The 18,179-nt window shown below is 38.1% G+C and overlaps 1 protein-coding gene across 2 annotated transcripts in view; it reads right to left on the bottom strand.

The window, feature by feature from the left end:
• Positions 1–16,273, bottom strand: part of Pss (phosphatidylserine synthase 1 homolog l(3)77CDf) — a 73,528-nt gene extending 57,255 nt beyond the window's left edge. The window contains exons 1-2 of one of the 2 annotated variants that reach the window (XM_083112349.1): positions 16,038–16,273; positions 2,176–2,434 (exon numbers count right to left, since the gene is read on the bottom strand). In XM_083112349.1, coding sequence (XP_082968475.1) covers positions 2,176–2,434; positions 16,038–16,270 — 492 coding nt within the window. In that variant the 5' untranslated portion in view covers positions 16,271–16,273. The other variant, XM_083112350.1, reaches the window with a different exon arrangement.
• Positions 16,274–18,179: the final 1,906 nt, after the last annotated feature.

The following is an 18,179-nucleotide window of genomic DNA, read 5'->3' as shown; positions in this document are numbered from 1 at the left end:
ATATCGACAATCCATACAATACCAATATCGACAACAGACACATCTATATCTTTCAATTTGAAGTTTCGTCTCTGCCCTCTTTTGGAGCTGTCCTTGTTCGTATTGTCGAAACTATGCATCAAACAGAAAAATGTTATTACAAAATATTTTGTGCTGTGCATATGCTGTATAGCGAGGCGAGACCAAGATCAAGACAAATCATTTACAACTTGAGAGCGAGTCCTTGCCAATTAGTATTGTCTTGTATCGTATCAATACCATCCCTATACTTGAGCAAACAAGCGTAACCAGCAAGTTCTATAAAGTAGGAACCTTGTTCTTTTTATTGGTTGTTGCACGTATTTGCTTTCCATGTTAGAGGCAATCTCTCATCATTCACATCCCAAGTTCTGTGCCCTTGTGGTGAGTGCATTACTTGTTATCTTAACATCCTTACGCTTGACTTCAACTTGTACATAAGGAATGCAACACCACCATACGTGAATAATATCGATATTGAATATCAATATCGAATATAGATATAGACACATTGAATATCGATGTCAATATTTTCAATATTGATATATGATTCGATATTTTAAAAATATCGACTCGATATCGATATATCGCACAGCCCTAGGTTCTATCCCCACATCCCCTGAATGTGCCTTCATGGCACAGTGCTCCATGCATGGGGACCTTTACCTTTTACTTTTTACAGTTTCTTTCTGTTCTAATGATTTACGATTTGATTGATTTGAATTTAAAATTTTGGGTGCGTCAGCACTAAGGCTATTTTGCACCTGTCACATTATACAGGGTCCAGTCCCTTACGTGACACATAACTCTAACGTTGCATAACTAAAATCATAAAATATTAAAATCTTCTGACTTTCGTTAAAAGCTGTAAAGGAGCACTCAGTACAAATAAGGACAAAACACAGGACAACACAAACAAAATTATACTGGCTATGGGGCCAGTCGCCAGAGCCTCCTTAGTCTGCAGTCCAGGGTGTACTTCGTGGAAGTGAGGTTGACTATTGGGTGCACTACGTGGAAAGAGCACCCTTACACCCCTAATGACTTATGATTTCATAGCTTAATGTTTACTTTTAAATTTAAATTTGCATATCCAGAATTTCTTTACTCTCCTGTGAGCATAATTTAAGCAATGATGTTGATACAACTTTTCTGTTACTTTCAGAACATTTTGGAATGTAGTTAGGGAAAGAACATGTAGCGTGAGTGTTCTCTCTGTTTGTGTTATGAATTTTTCTTTTAGTGCATGGCCTCTTTGGTACATTGTCATCTCGAGAATTGTCTCCTGTGCTTGACATTCTTCACACAAGCACACGACACACTCAAGCAGTACACAGAAAATTATGTACAAAAAATAACACAATAAAACAACATGCTATATACAACAAATAATACTCTAAATTAATAAACACTAAACAAACGGACCGGTTAAAATATCACAGCAATCCAACGCAAGAAACAAACAACATGTCCTCTCCCAACAACATGAAAACTGATAGCAGGAAGAATCGCCCGATAAGCGGCAACACCGAGATAAACATTTTCTGTTGCTAGGTAACCAGGGTTTGGGTGAACCACTGGGAAGATTTTGATTGGCTCGCATGCCAGCAACCCACTCTCTCGCAGTGACGTGGACCAGCTTTCTCCACGTGCTTCACAAGCGTCAATACCAAACTAATTTTGCAGCAGGTATAATGACTAATTTTATAGCTGGCATACCCATGTAACATGGGAGGAGCCTCAAACTTTCACATGCACAGGTCCCTATATGGCTTTTAACTATGCAGCTGATCTTATCTATTATCAGAAGTTTCTGTTAAATGGAAATACAAGGGTTAGGTGGTAGAGCAGCCTACGGCTGAACCTTGCCCGCTAAATAAAGGAATTATTTTTATTATTATATTAAGCATAGGAATTCTTTTAAATATGTAGCAGCTAATGTACGAGGGGCATGTCAAAAAAAAAAGGGTTGATTGGTTATTACAGAGAACTAAATCAAGCGAGAAAATTTTTATTTTGATGCTATACAAGTGCATATTTTATTTACTGCTTTTGAACCCGAAATAGACTGTTTTGTACCAAAATTTTGCCTTTTTATTTACCAAAAATATGTGCCTATACTAATTGTATATAATAATATTAATAAAGTGAACATACCTTCTCCATATCAATATGGAAGTCAGCTAGCGTTGGATCCATCCACAACAGCAAACCTTTCACGGTTTTATACCCTTGGAACAGGAGGAAGAGAAGAGCTAGGAGATACAGGACACTCAGTCCAAACACCATCCGCCATAGTGCTGGGTGTGGTCTTGTGAAAGGACCATTTGGAAAAGCCAAGACGGAGACTATTAGGAAGAAAAAGATAACACAGCAGATCCCAGCCCAGATGTTTTCTTGGATATTTCCTTCATCTCTATAAAAATGAAAAGAATGATTTCAACCAGAAATTACTTATTTCTTAGCACAACATATAAATGTATTACAGTAAACTCTCCAAGTGAAATCTTACATGGTATATCAAAATCAAATCTGCCCTTGAAGTTCATTTAATACTATGAGGTCAATAAATAACGAGGCAGAAAATATTACACCAAAACTATGGTAGTTAGAAATGGGTCGACGGGCCTGAAATGGAGGTGCAGGTGTAACAAAACTGATTCGCATGCATTTTCCCGCTAGATAGTGTTACGTGTCTGGCAAGGTATGCGCAAAGGCTGCTAACCGGGCAGCCGACGTGTCCAGTCATTCCGTGTTTGACTGTGTCAACGTAATGGAGGCATCCCCTCCACCAAAAAAATTCAAGACCCTCCACACTAGTGCCGGTACGGTCATGCTTTCGTTCTTCTTCGATTGCAAGGGGCCACTCCTCAATAACTTCCTGGAGCATGGATTGATTGATTGATTTAGTTTATTTTACTTCGCGTTTTGTGCCTCTATGCTAATTTGCGAAGATGGGGATGAGTGATGAAATGATGAATGGACATTCACAAACAACCAAGCCCGAATGGGATTCAAACCTGGGATCCCTGGAGCATGGAGCTACGGTCAATGCCGAGCGGTATTGTGAAATGTTAATGAAGCTCAGGAAGGCAATCAAATCGAAACGTCCCAGTCACCTTTCTCGTGGTGTAGTCCTATTGCACGACAATGCTAAACCACACACATCCAACACAACAAAGGAATGTCTGAAAAAATTCAAGTGCTAAGTCCTGAGCGCCCCCCCTCCTTTTATAGTCTAGATTTGTCCCCGTGTGACTTCACATCTTCGGTGAGCTCAAAAAAGCACTGCGGGGACAATTGGATGATGACTTCAAGGAGCGCGTGCGCAAAGGAGTTCTACGAGCATGCCATTTTGCGACTGGTGTCACAATGGGATAAATGTCTAAACAGTGGCGGACGATACTTCTGAGGTTCGTTACGTAAGTACTGTGAAATATCCTCTGCCTCGTTATTTAGTGACTGAGCCTAATACAGTCCCTACCAAAAGTTTAAGACCACCAACTTTTTTCATATAAATGAATACTAACAAAGTAGTTGGTACAAATATGGAGTCATATTGTATGGAAGTATGTAATATAGTGTGTGAGGCATATATTGCCGAAAAAATATTGGTATATGTTTTGTAGTTCTTGAGATAAGAAAGTTGAAATTTCTTAACTGAAAAATCCAGCATTTTGAAGTACAGATGAATGTGTATACACGTAACCGACGTCGTTATGACAGAACTGATTTTTTTCCAGTATTGTGGAACATGAACTAAGGTTTTGGCGGAAAAAAAATATCCAAAAAATGTTCTAGTCTTTTATATTTTTTTTTCCTAAAATGCACAAAATAAAAAATACAGCGAAAACTGAGAGGTCTTCAGATAACAATAGTTTCCTCAGTGACTGAGCTGGAGTGAACAAATTTTATCAGTCATTAGTTGAAATATGTGTCAATAGATGGCGCAGAAAGACATATCTCGAGTAGCAGCATTGTGCAAGTCCAAACCTGTTTTCATTACGCGTGATAATGAACAGACTATTTGAATCACAAGCTACATGATAATGGGTAAAAACTCTGTGCCTGTGACCATAAAATGGCAAATAATTGGTATGTACAGATGCAATAGATCTCATAGAGAAATTGCAGTCGCATTGAATGTGAGTAAAACCTGCGTGGCGAACACAATAAACAAATTCAAGCAGCAAGGTACAGTGGTTGAAAAACCACGCTGCGGCTGCCCCAGGGTAACTGGATTATCGCGAGACTTGCCACACGTCATCAGCAACAATGGCCTGAATTCAAGCGAGGGAAATCCCATTGTTGCCTTGGACAGCATGAAGTCAGGACCTGAATCCTATAGAAAACCTATGAAATACCATTGGCCTTCGTGTAGCCAGACACCAACCAAGGAATGTCCAGGAACTTCATGAACAGATCTCCAAAGTATGGAATGAGATTACGCCCCAAGAATTCCAGAAATTGGTCCGCAGCATGAGAAAACGTGTGCAAATGTGATTCAAACTTAAAGGTGGACCTATTGACTATTAAAATATCACACTTCATTCATCTAATTTCAGGAGAAATGTTTGTTTCCAATTATATTTTCAAAGTTCAGATTTAATGATTTTACAAATTGTACCTTTAGTTGCATCTATTAGTTATAAGTGCATTAATATGCCCTTACACTTTCTTCATCTTGATATACCTTTCAATAACATTACATAATAATTCCAATTTTGTATTAAAGTGTTTATTTCATGAAAAGCACTCGCATATGTACTTTTTTTGTTTGTCTGAAAAACACATGACAAGGTGGTTTTAAACTTTTGGTAGGGACGGTACATTGCTCTAGCAGAATGGAACATTACAACTGGCATTTCCTTCAGTATCTTTTAAATTTGGGCACGATCTCTTGGAGATTGATTGATTCTACAGGGTTATTATAAATGATTGACCCGATTTCATAAGTTCACTGTAGCTTTATTATTTGACATATTGTCAATAAACTTTGCAGACATATAGAAAAACTCAAAAAGTTTTTTTGTGTTGCAGGTTCGCTTCTGATTTCTGCCACGAGAGTGCAGCAGTGAAAATTTATTCAATATGGCGACAGGCAAAGAGAAAGCTTGTGTTGTGCTCGAGTTCGTAGCATATGACTTTGTCATCAGGCATCAGGGCTTGTAGTAATTGCAAGCGGTAAGGCTTCTTCTTCAATCGCTTCCGTAAGATCTTCCAAACGGTAGGTTATGGAATGTTCAGCTCTCTGGTTACTTTGTTCGTCGACTTCTGTGGGCTTCGTGCAAAACTTGCTCGCACGCGCTCAACCGTTTCTTCAGTCACTGCAGGCTGACCAGTTGAGTTCCCCTTACAGAGGCATCCTGAAGCTGTAAATTGTGCATACCATCACCGAATGAACTTCGTTCGGAAGTGTCGTTGCATTGTAACGACAGACTGATGTGAATGAAACTCGAGCACAACATAAGCTTTCTCTCTGCCTGTCGCCATATTGAATAAATGCTCACTGCTGCACTCTCGTGGCAGAAATCAGAAGCGAACCTGCAACACAAGAAAACTTTTTGAGTTCTTCTATACGTCTGCAAAGTTTCTTGACAATATGTCAAATAATAAAGCTACAGTGAATTTATGAAATTGGGTCAATCATTTATAATAACCCTGTATTATTTTATCTCACTTTTCTTCCACTATTTGGGTGATGATTTCATAAAGTTGATGAAAGGACACTCAGAGAACACCAATGCCCAGGCTGGAATTCGAATCTGGGTCCCCTGGAGTCCTACGATTTGTGTAATTCCTGCTGGGCCTCGCCAATGTCATAGTGATATCTCTATTAACTTGTCATTGAGGGGACCCAAGTTCAATACCCATTGAAGGCACTTTGCAAAGTTGTTCAGATCTCACTTTAACCCTTAGATGACGAGGCTGATTTTCCAGATATTTCCACTAACACCAGGCATGTTTTCAGTGGGAAATTTGAAAAACTGCATGCTTCTAAATGTAATTTTATATTTCCGGGACTAAGAACGTTAGACGTACAAATGATACCTTGTTTGGTTCAGTATACTTTGGGCTATAATCCTGATGGAAAAAAAACAGTTTTCCGTAATCAGTTAGAAGAAGAAAAAAAAAGGAAAAGTAACTGTTTTTTACACTAAATTTGAAATTCATCGGACCCCCATGCAGGCTACTCCAGGATGTGAATCTCCAAAAGGTACCCACATAATGAATGGTATGTTTGCCATTGCTGTGGAAAATTTTATGCACTTATTGCTAACACTTTCGGAGAAAAAAATTGCCAAAAGTGTGTTTTGAAACACCAAAATTGAGAAAGAAGCAATGTTTTCAAAACCAATGAAAAAAAATTGCAAAAAAATCAAAAAAGAATTCACAATTTTTCAGACATCGCCCAAACCCCCTAAACAGTAACAATGAAATTAAACTTTACTAATTGTTAACTACATACCTATAGACTCATGCAGAAGTCAAAGCGTGTATCTCTGATTACACTGATCGGCATTAAAATCCTCCCACGAGGATGAAAGGGTGTACCTTATAGATTTCGAGTCGCTCATTATGAATATCGCATTGAAAAAGTTCCAGCACGTAAGGTTTTTTTAGGGGGCATTTTCCATGAAAATTTACCGAAAAATTGTATTTTTTAATGAAATATGTGTTTTTTATGCTTGGAATGCATAATTGTGTATTTTTACCTCAATCCAAGAATTGTTACTATATCCTAGGAACATTCTTTCCCCTGCACCCACAACACCACCCCTCCAATAGAAAAAAATACCAAATACACCCCACCCACCCAAAAAAACAGTGAATTCGGCCACAATGCACATTTTTTTGAGCATTCCAGATAAATGTCAAAACAAAACTGTGAATAATATTGCATTTTAACATTACTGCCTGCTGGAAGAAATATTTTCACAATGTCCCACGAGCCATAAGTGACTGGCTCTAAAATGAATGGTATCTTACAGTTTTTAACTGTGTGACAGGCTTATTTGTGTACATTGGAGTTTTATTTTCATTACACTCTTCTGACACTGTCACCTCGGCTTCCTTCAAGGTAAAAGGATTCGTAATCAACTTGTGGTCATTCGTTGGCACCCCCTTGTCTAGACGACAAACCGGATGTGGCAGAAAAAGGTGCCAAGACATCCACCTCGTTGTTACATGAAGCAGATATTTTACTTCCGAGGTGATCGTGGTGTAAGAAAGTCGTGTTACTCTGTGTCTGTGTATACCGTTAAGGAAAAATATTTCTGCATGAAATATTGACATTTGTGTTAAACCAACATGCCACAAACTTGCAAAAACTTGGTAGATTCATTCTGCTACATATGTGGGGAAGTGGTATTCAAGGGACAAAGTAGGCCATTGTCACCATTCCTAAAGACAGCGTACCATCTGTACTTTGGGTGTAAAGTCGGCGACCAGGATCGCGATTGGGCTCCCAAACAAAGTTGTAAAGTTGTAACTCGTGTGTGCATACTCTAAAAGGATGGTTGAAAGGTACACATAAATTGATGCCATTCGCCATACCTATGGTTTGGCACAAGCCCTGGGATCATGTTGCAAACTGTTACTTCTGCCTGGACAATATTACAGGTTTCTCAAAAGGTACGAAGCATAAAATACAGTATTCTGACTTGGATTCTGCGAGGGGACCTGTCCCACATGATGTTGTTCTGCCTGTACCCGTACCACCAGACTCATACACACTGAGCAGTGTTTCATCCGACGAAGAACCTGTGGCTTGTCAGGATATTGCACAATCTTCGAGTACGCATTCAGATCCCAAGTACGCCCCAGTGTCTGACACTAAGGAACCACATGTGATAAGTCAGGAAGAACTGAATGATCTGATCAGAGACTTAAACCTTGCGAAGACCAAGGCCCTGTTGCTTGCATCACAACTTCAACAATGGAATCTACTTGACCGAGATGTGAATATATCGATGTACAGAAAAAGAGAGGTGAGCCTAGTTCCTAATTTTACAAAGGATGGTGATTTGGTGTATTGCAGTGACATTCCGTCGCTTATGGAACAACTGAAATTTGACTACATCACTGAAAAATATAGACTGTTCGTAGATTCATCGTGGACTAGCTTCAAGGCAGTGATACTACACAATGGCAATCAATATCCTGCCATCCCTGTTGCTCATGCTGTGCATATGAAAGAAACATACGAGAACATGCGGAACCGTGGTGTATATGTGCTGACCTTAAGGTTATTGCCATCCTCACCGGTTTACAAGGAGGTTACACCAAACACTGCTGTTTCTTGTGTCACTGGGACAGTTGAGCCAAAGAGCTGTACACCATCCCAAAATGGCCACCAAGGAACCAACTGGTCCCAGGAGAGATGAATGTGGCTAATGGATCCTCTTGTGGATCCGGAGAAAGTATTCTTACCACTTCTCCATATAAAATTAGGTCTAATGAAGGTATTTGTCAAGGCCCTGAAGTGGGATGGTGAAGCATTTACTCATCTCAGCAAACTGTTCCCAAGACTTAGCGAGGCCAAGGTGAAAGAAGGTGTTTTTACAGGGCCTCAAATCAGAGACGTTTTAAAGGATCCTACATTTCCTTCTAAGCTGAGTGATGTGGAACATGAGGCTTGGGAGGCCTTTCGAGATGTGTGCAGTAATTTTCTCGGGAATCATAAGTCACCTAATTACAAAGACATTGTGGGCAGGTGAATGACTTCATTTCGTACCATGGGGTGTAATATGTCCCTCAAGTTACATTTCCTGCATTGTCACTTGGACTTCTTCCCTCAACAGTACAGCTTGGGGGAGGTCTCTGATGAACACGGTGAAAGTTTTCATCAACAAATAGCTACCATGGAGACACACTACAGTGGGAAATGGAGTGTGAATATGTTGGCAGACTTCTGTTGGAATGCGACACGCGAGACACCCTGCACAAATTACAAGAGGAGCAGGAACACCAATTGACATGTAAGTGTTGAACCTTTACTCTTTATGTAGTTGTATCTGCTTGTTTTATATTGAAATTATGATGATAGCGTGCAAATTTATATGGGGGGAGAATAGCACCTATGCGTGGTCATTGAAACCCCCCCCCCCCTCCCTCAAAACTGGTACGTCCTGGAGAAAAATGGGTTGCGGATTCGAACTCAGGAGCTCGAAATCTACAAGAATCACCTATTTTGGTTCATGAGAGTGACAAAAAGTTTAATTTTGCCGGAAAGCATTATTATCCAAGTTACAGTATGTTAGAAAAGTAACATACTACGAGAAAAAGCTGCTTGTGACACTGGTGTCGATGATGTTGTCATGTTCCGAAGCGACGCATCTGAATGTCAAGTGGTGTGAATTATCAACAATAATAAAATGTTTGAACAAATCTTGTAGTGCATTCAAATCCACATATGTTAAACTTGAAACAGATTTCCTGCAAAATTAGTGCAGATGGACATACAACAAAACAGCATTCAGCTGGTGATATTCACAGCATACAGATGTAAGAAAACTATTAAAAAATGTGCTAAGGGCACACAATCACATCTGAAGAGTGACCATAATGTATGTCTTTAGGAACGTGTACTACCTGTAGCCTGCTACCGAGGTTTTTGGCTGGTTGAGAAATGCATACTTCAGAGAAGCTACATATTTAGCAAAACAAGTGCCTAAATCGCAATGATTCTTCCTGTTACTTAATCTATTACTTTAGTTCCCGTAGATCCTAAAAGGGATGTAAGGTTGATTCAAATATAAATTTCTCCTCCACGTAGTACATCCTGGGCTGCTTTGTGCAGTCTGGTTGTGTTGCTATGTGTTTTTGAATGTTCATTCATTCATTCAGTGGGGGCTGGTGGCTACTATGATGGGTAGTAGCCTCATCTAGTTGGCTGCACTTTTTGACACTCGGTGCAGAGCAGGTGTATCCAGTGTCAGGGTAGTGCAAGGAAATTACGTTCAACCAACTAGACGGAAAACGGTGTGCGAGTTCAGAAGATTCAACAAATTCCTGTCTGCTGCTTTAAACGGTCATTTGATTAGTTAGCATGCACCACGTGACCATACACCAAACATACACCGGTCCGAAAGGTAGTGCAGACGATGCAGGCACCAAATACACTACTTGACTCGAAATCAAAGAACTGGACGACTAAGTGTTGCACCGTGCAAAGCAAGTCAAAAAGTGCAGCAAACTAGACAGGGCTAGTGTCAACATGATCAAGAAAAAAAAACTCCGCAATGCCCCCCCCCCCCCCCTTTCGCCTGCTTGTGGTTGCCTCACTGGTCAAAATGTTTAACTTCTAATTTATCCTCATATGGTAATGTGAAAAATGGTGTATGTAAAGTAATGATGCACTAATCCGATTCATCTTCAATCATTATCCTATCTTTTATACACTATAGGACACTACAGACTCTAAAGCGAACACAGAATTAACGATTTACTTTGTTTCTAATTCCTCCACACCAACAAGGCACATCAACAACCAGTGTTACAAATGACTAAAGTATGATTAGCACTCAAAAAGCAATGAAACAAATTGAATTATATCTCAAAGTAAAATTCATACACATATAATTATAGATTTTCTGCAATTCTTTAAAAATATAAAAGTCAAATATCCTATTGTGATGCGAGTTTCCTTTGACATCTCGACAATTTCTTTTACAACAAATGTCTAGGATACTTTCGACATCCAGTTGGAATACGTGTTCATGTATGTACATGAGGGGAAAGAAGGTGAGAGGAAGGGATATATATTTTCTTAAAGAACAAATTGATAACAAAAGTTTGGATGACCCTTTACACACATCTATCTTATATCTAAATGTTCATATAACTTTGGAGTATCTGTTCAGCGGAGTGACAGAAAATGCTTGAACAAGCAAAATTGTTAGAATAAAACAGGCTAAATACGGTATAATGTGGTTGATTTTTTAGCAATATACACCATTTGAGGCGAAAAAAGGATCATTTGAAGTCCTTTAACTTATCTCTCAAGCATTTTCTGCCGCTCCGCTGAACGGATACACTTTGGAAAGATACAACGTTCGTTACTAACTTTCTCACGAATTACTTCCTCAACGGGTCTTACAAATGTCATATTTAGCAACTTATCTATACAGGTGGCAACTATGTTAACACTGCGAAAGTTCCCTCGTCATGCCAAGCGAAAATTGGTTCAGCTGGTGTCTTATGACCAGCATAGCTATCCCCCCACCACCCTGATCCCCACTGAGACTTCTTCAACCCTCTGCACATGTGTCAACTTTGTTGGGCCAGGTCGTGGACCGCTCAGACTGTTGCCTCGCGAGGAGGTTGGGCCGGTTGTCAGCTTGGCCGATTGCGAGATTCGAATCTCCCTGTCTGTAAACTATAAATACATTAATTTAACAATATTTTGGCAAGGAATGCATTTCTTCTGAGGGTAGTGCCATGGCACGTCTACTCTCCCCTTTGAGCTTCCACTGCAGACATCACATTACCATCCACCCCCATCATTGTGATTAGCCAAAAGTAGCAGAAAGGTAACTTAAAATAAACTACTTCACACAAAAATAAAATTAAAAATATACTTTGGGTAAAGGTCAAAGGTCAGATTCCATGATCTTGAAATCAACATTTTTATATTTTGCCAATTTTTATGAAAAAGAGCATTCCTTTATCTTAAAAACATGCCTATTGCAATTTTTATAAAAAAGAGCATTCCCTTATCTTAAAAAAACATGGCTAACATTACATCTCTGCTACTGACAGTTTGCATGTGTGGAACCACGTTCAAAGCCCACGGGTGCCAGAAATCTGAAAATTTGCATGTATACAGTGGAACCCTGATTCTATATTTTCCTGCATTATACATTCAATCTTGATGGTCCTAACATAGCAAACCATTATGAAATTTTCCTCAATTTTACATTTTCCCATATTTGAAGTTTTTTTAGATTGATCCACTGAAAAACGTACTTACTTCATATTTCTCACTAAATGTAATCAAATTTGGAGGGGAGTGTGATTTGGCATGGAGGACACTGAAGTGGAAATTCTTATGTGGATGTTTGATCGATTCTTGAGGCTAACTAAGGAATGCTCCTATGGTTTAACATGGTAACAATGAGACAATTGGGGAATTTGTATCTTAGCTGAGGGATATTATTCATCTGCATCTTTTCTGTTACTATTTTAAAAATACTGCATGCACTTACAGGCACTGATAATCAAAATGTGCATTATCAATTGGAAAATGTAATTTTATGCATGAAATCATGTGAATCTGTTGACAGGAACAAAAGTAAGCGTTTAAGACAAATATCTATGCTCTTTTTATGACACAGAGTCATTCATGATGTTCCTCATATACATTGGTTTCTTACAAACTATATGTCTTGCTGCATTGGTCTCTGCCAATATTTGGTTTAACAAATTCTGGGTAGTGGGTGAACTTAGTGGTTGCATATATTACAGGCATTACCTAGCTGTTTAGTTTATGTTGCAGATGGCAGTGAAATTTTGTTGCTTTGGTACAATTATCATCGTATGCTGACAGTTACATTGCAATTCTGTTAGTAACTTCATAGGCTTCCCTTGTATCTGTGAAACTGAAGTGAATGAACACAAAACTGGAGTCAAAAGTGAGTGGGTGCTAAACATTACAGACATCCCTTACATTATATTCCAGTAATTTTAGATGTGTCTAAATTTATTTCTACACATAAAAAAAATCATATATTGGTACAGACAGAGTAGCTAATTTTATTTTGAAAGGTAATCAAGACGTTCTGCTTCCAAAATAAATATGGAAAAGTAAATTATGTACAGGCCAAATAACCATTTTAAATGCAATGGCTAAAGTGCCTGAACATGTACAGATTTATCACAAGCTTTTGATTCAGTGAACCATGCATTACATAAACTGGGTATTCTTGGAATATCACCAAGATTTTTTAAATAGTTTGAGAGTTGTGTAATGAATAGAATTGTTAGTGGAAATAGAAAAAACTTCTTCAGTGAAAGAAAGAAAACTTGTGGACTGCCACAAGATCCCATGTTGGACCAATATTATTTGCAATTTTCATTAATGCCATCATGTATAATGTTATTGATTCAACTCGTCTTTATATGCAGATGATATAAAAGCATTTAAGGGAAAATGAATTAGTTCAGATGTCTTAGCTTTACAAAATGATTGTCAGAGAATGGTACATACTATTGTGTCCAAAGAATAGAATGCTAATACATTTTAACAAATTCAAAGTGATGAGGTACACAGAAAAAATTCACAATATTTGTTCCAATCATTTTATTAAAGTTTATCACCACCTAGTGGGTTCAAATTATAAGGGCCCTTTTGTTCCTTTTGTTTTATTGAGATTTCATCATGCTATGAATGCAATTTTTACATGGTCCGATTTCGATGTACGTCTGTTAACACATACTGTGGAGTTTTAGCGATTACTTAAGGTTTTTGTTCAATATTTGCTTTCGTGGTTAGGTTAGGCAGGTTAGGTTTGGTTCACTTAGCATTAAAATAAAGTCCCTAAATGCATTATACTAAGGTTCCGATTTACTTCTACATTCATTCCCACGCTTCTACGATATTTACTGTCGCTTGTCGACGGAGAATATCTTGTCCATGAGAAGTGTCCAAGGTAATTTTCAAGTTGTTTTTTCAACATAAATAACTTTTTTTAGAGTCCAAACAGTGCTCATTACTTTAAGGAAGGTTCAAATTTCGTGTGACAATGATTTCCAAAATTCTAAGATAATTAGTATTTGTGCTAGGAGAAATCATAAAACAATTGGAACCGTCACCGAATATTGTTTTATCTCCTTTTATTTGAAGGATGCATAAATCAAATTTGTAAAAAAACTTTAAAAACTATTAAGTTCCTTATTTTTTTTATTGGATTTCTTTAAACAAATTGGAGACTTTCAGAGCTTTTATGTTACAATTGTACATCCAACAAGCGGCGGCTCTACAGGGGAGAGCCACCATACCATGGCTCCACCTCAGTAGTAGTGCACGGTTTGTCTAAACATAGTTCAATTAATACATTTACAGACTCCAATTATATTTATCCACTCCAACATCCCCCGAGACCCTTCATGGCAAAGTGCACAGCCTTTCCCTTTAATGGAATAACAGTACAATTTTCAAAGAAAATTGTATGAAAAGCAACCCCTGTGCTCCTCAGGAATACACAATTCAAATGTCTGAGCAAAAATCTGAGAGTTTATGTTAGTTCATAACAGCTAAAGAACTACAATGTATGGCAACATATAATTTACACGTAAAATAAACAACTACTCTATAATTATTACATAAATACGTAGTTGTAAATAGAGAATAGTGCATAACACTAAAAACAACTTTCTACTGTATGGAAGAAAATTTATCGGTAAATATGCGATAACGCCCGGACACCTTTAACTCATTTATTTCCTTAATTTTACCACTGGTACTTACCTTTTCTGCATTGTGAAACATTCTTTAAGGTGAAGTTATGCCTTTTTCCATAAAATAGTGTCAACTTTTCATATTACGAGTGATTATTTGTCTTCCTTGTTACCGCTTGGGTAACAGACAATATGGTATGCACTCATCATGGATCATCGCGCCGTGCTTGTGTTTTGTCGTGGGTATGCAGTGTTACAACCTTCTTAACCGAAAAATACCTACTTTCGTGTTCATTATGTCATCACAAACCACTGACGGATAGCCCCAAAAACCCATTCACGATAGCCCCACAAACCATTGACGGATAGCCCCAAAAACCATTCACAATAGCCCCAAAAACCATTCACGTTAGCCCCAAAAACCATTCTCGATAGCCCCAAAAACCATTCACGATAGCCCCAAAAACCATTTCTGGCAAGGTTAGGTTAGGTTGGGTTAGGTTAGGTAAGCATAGTTAAAAAAAAAAAAGGAAAAACAAATTCTCGTAAAAAAATGCACGTTTGGAGACAATGACGAGACCGTGTGACTTTCGACGCTCTCGCCATCTGCACGCACACAATGGAAACAACGGTATAATATGGCAGACAATGCAAGTTTCTTACGTAAAAAGTGATTAATTCTTGTTCGGCAGCATTCAAATACGAGGTTTTTAGTTTCCCGTGAAAGAAAATACCTCCAAGAACGCCCAGAATGCTAAAGAAACTCATTTCAGTAAGTACTTTCTCCTGTAAATTTGAAGAAATCCGTCCAGGCGATATCGTATATTTACCAATTTATCATTTAAATGAGGTGAATTATGCAAACAATAATTTCTAATTTTGAGCATGCACATGCATGAAATAGGTAATAGGAAGTGAATTATAAAACTACGATTGTAGCTAATTACGAACCAAGGATCAAAATGTCCCGTCATTCAAATTATGGTATGAATGAAGAATATAGAGACTGTCTCTAATTACGTTAATATTTGTTATACTAACTAAATTTAGCCTTCTAATCACGAATCTGGTGTTAAAATGCCGCGGAGGCGTGTGAAAATTCACGGGTAGCCCCATGAACTATGCACATTAGCCCCACAAATCATTGACGGATAGCCCCACGAACAATTTCCGGCAAGCATAGTTAAAATGTTGTTAGTAAAACAATGCGAAAAAGCTTTTTTTTAAAAAAAAAAAATTCTACTTGCATCAGCTTTTTTCACGATTTCCAGACGTGTCCTTGGCATTTTAACAACAGATTCGTGATTAGAATGCCAAATGTAGTTAGTATACCAAATATTAACGACATTAGAGACATTCTCTATATTCTACATTCGCTCCGAAATTATTTGTAATTCGTTTATACTTAGGATACTGTTGTTTTTACCGGTATACTGTACATACAACTTGCAGAATTGTTAGTCACGTGATTTTTTTTCCCTGTTACTACAATTGTAGCTTCTAACTGAACATAAATATGCAGTTACCTGAACTCGGTCAACATATTCCTCAAGTGTAAACCCAAATCATTAAATAATATTTGCTATCTGTTCGCATGCAAACTTTCATAATTGGTTTACCTTGTAAACGCAGTGTAAATTACTGCTGCTATTGAAACTGTAAGCAGCGTGATTGTGTGTGGTTTATAGAAAAACTCCAAAGATATGTCATCAACGGGCCTTTCGTTTATTGCGAAGAAACTGTCCTGACTCATTACATTGTCTAAAGAATTCCTACGAAATACTGGCATTCCTATTTTCTTCGCCATACCGCGCTGTACAGTTCCATGACTTGATATCCTCGATACCACCATTATTATTAGCTCTTGTAGCAGAAAACAGCAGTGTTGCCGAATGACTGATCACAAATTGACAAATATCGCCCATGTCAACACAAATCAGAAATCACGTTCATTCGTCTGCAAGCAATTTTTTCCCCAATCAAACTGTTGTTTGTTTCCTTTTTCTTTTTACATTTCGCGTTCAATTCTTTAAATAACAGTTTCAGCGTCAACAGTAACATGATTTCCAGATACGATCACGGCAAGTGAGAAATTTCATTTCTTGAAAAATGTCATGAAAATGTTGACTTGATTTATTCCTGCCGGAGTACTGATGCTGCTGTGTTTACTAGGGTATGCAGAATCTCGAAAAGTAAGTACCGGGATCGGAAGAAAAAACATCGTAACGATCTCAACCAGATGGTAAATTCCAAATTATTAATTAAAGTGTTCGTGGTTTCTGCACATTTCATGGAAATGTCCGTTTTATTTCAGAAATGAAAACATAAACCACTTGTGTGTACATAAACACAATTCGCGATTAAAATTACCACCTGAGCGCTAGTGTCGCTTCCAATATGGCCGCTCTAAGTAGGACAAATCTTTGTTTACATTCAGCCAGTGATCGCAACGCTACATTTTAAAAGTAGCTTCGCTACAGCTACAGCTACTCTTCCAAAATGTAGCTTCGCTACAGCTACAGCTACATTTACCAAAAAGTAGCTCGCTACGCTACTCCTGTTCGCTACTCGCTACTTTTTGCGCTACTTCTGCATAAAAAAATGAAAACAGCGATATGGGCAGGGTATTAAAAAATTCCCATACTACTGGTAAATAGATTCTGTTATTTATTATCATGATTCCAGTCATTCGATAATTTTGATAGCAATGTTTCTTCAGTTACTTATTTTTACAATAGTTTTTCAGAATACCATACCTATGCAAGTGGCAAATCAATTCAAATTTGATATATGAATATTGCAATTAGGGTGTTACCCAAATTAATTATTACAACTATACACAAATAACATTTGGTAGGATTACGTATTTATGTTCACATCAACATATTTTTCTTGAGAATAAATATTTCATTTTTTATAGACTGATATGAAGTCAGCATTTTGAATGAAAAGTGCTTGGAGCCCTTTGACTACAAAAGGGCCCCAGGTTCGATACCCAGCAGAGGCACATAGTTGTTAGGATCCAGTCTCGATCAGATTATCTATGCTTAAAATGGACTCAAAACAAAAACTAGGAAAGATGCCAAGTTGGGAGGATGAGATCCTCCTGCTTCTCCATTCCCCACACTGCTCATCATTCATCATTCTTCCTCGTTCTCACAATTAGCCGAAAGTGGCAGAAAGCGACTATAGATAAGAGAATAATTAAATAAACCATTCATCCTCATTGTCATGATTGAGAGAAGTGGAAGAATAGATGAGGAGGTAAACAGAATAGGACAAATGAATGGTGGTGGACTATATCAAAGCGTTCGAAGAATAATATGGAATAGGGATGTACCTATGAAATGCAAGAAGGTAATATGTAACATACTATGTGCCAATAATTACGTATGGAGCAGAGACTTGGACAATGATATAGAGAGACAAAGAAAAGATGCAGGCAGTGGAGATTAAATTTCTAAGGAGTCTTTTGAGGAAGACTAGAAGGGATAGAATAAGGAATGAGGATATCTGACAGGCAGTGGGTGTGGTGAAGCTTCAAGACAGGATAGATCAGGCACAGATGAGATGGTTCGGACACATGAAGAGGATGGATGCAGAAAGACTACCAGTAAGGGCTTACAATGCACAAGGAGTGCGAATAAGGCCAAGGGGGAGACCAAGATGTCGGTGGAAAGAGCAGATAGTAGAGAGTGTTAGGGGACAAGATTGGAACACCTTGGAAAGAGTGGAGTTGTGAAAGACCAGGAAAAAATGGA

The sequence above is a fragment of the Lepisma saccharinum genome, chromosome 26 (genome assembly GCF_977018435.1).
Source record: "Lepisma saccharinum chromosome 26, izLepSacc3.1, whole genome shotgun sequence".
Taxonomy (NCBI): Eukaryota; Metazoa; Arthropoda; class Insecta; order Zygentoma; family Lepismatidae; genus Lepisma; species Lepisma saccharinum.
This window is presented reverse-complemented; position numbering and strand designations above follow the sequence as displayed.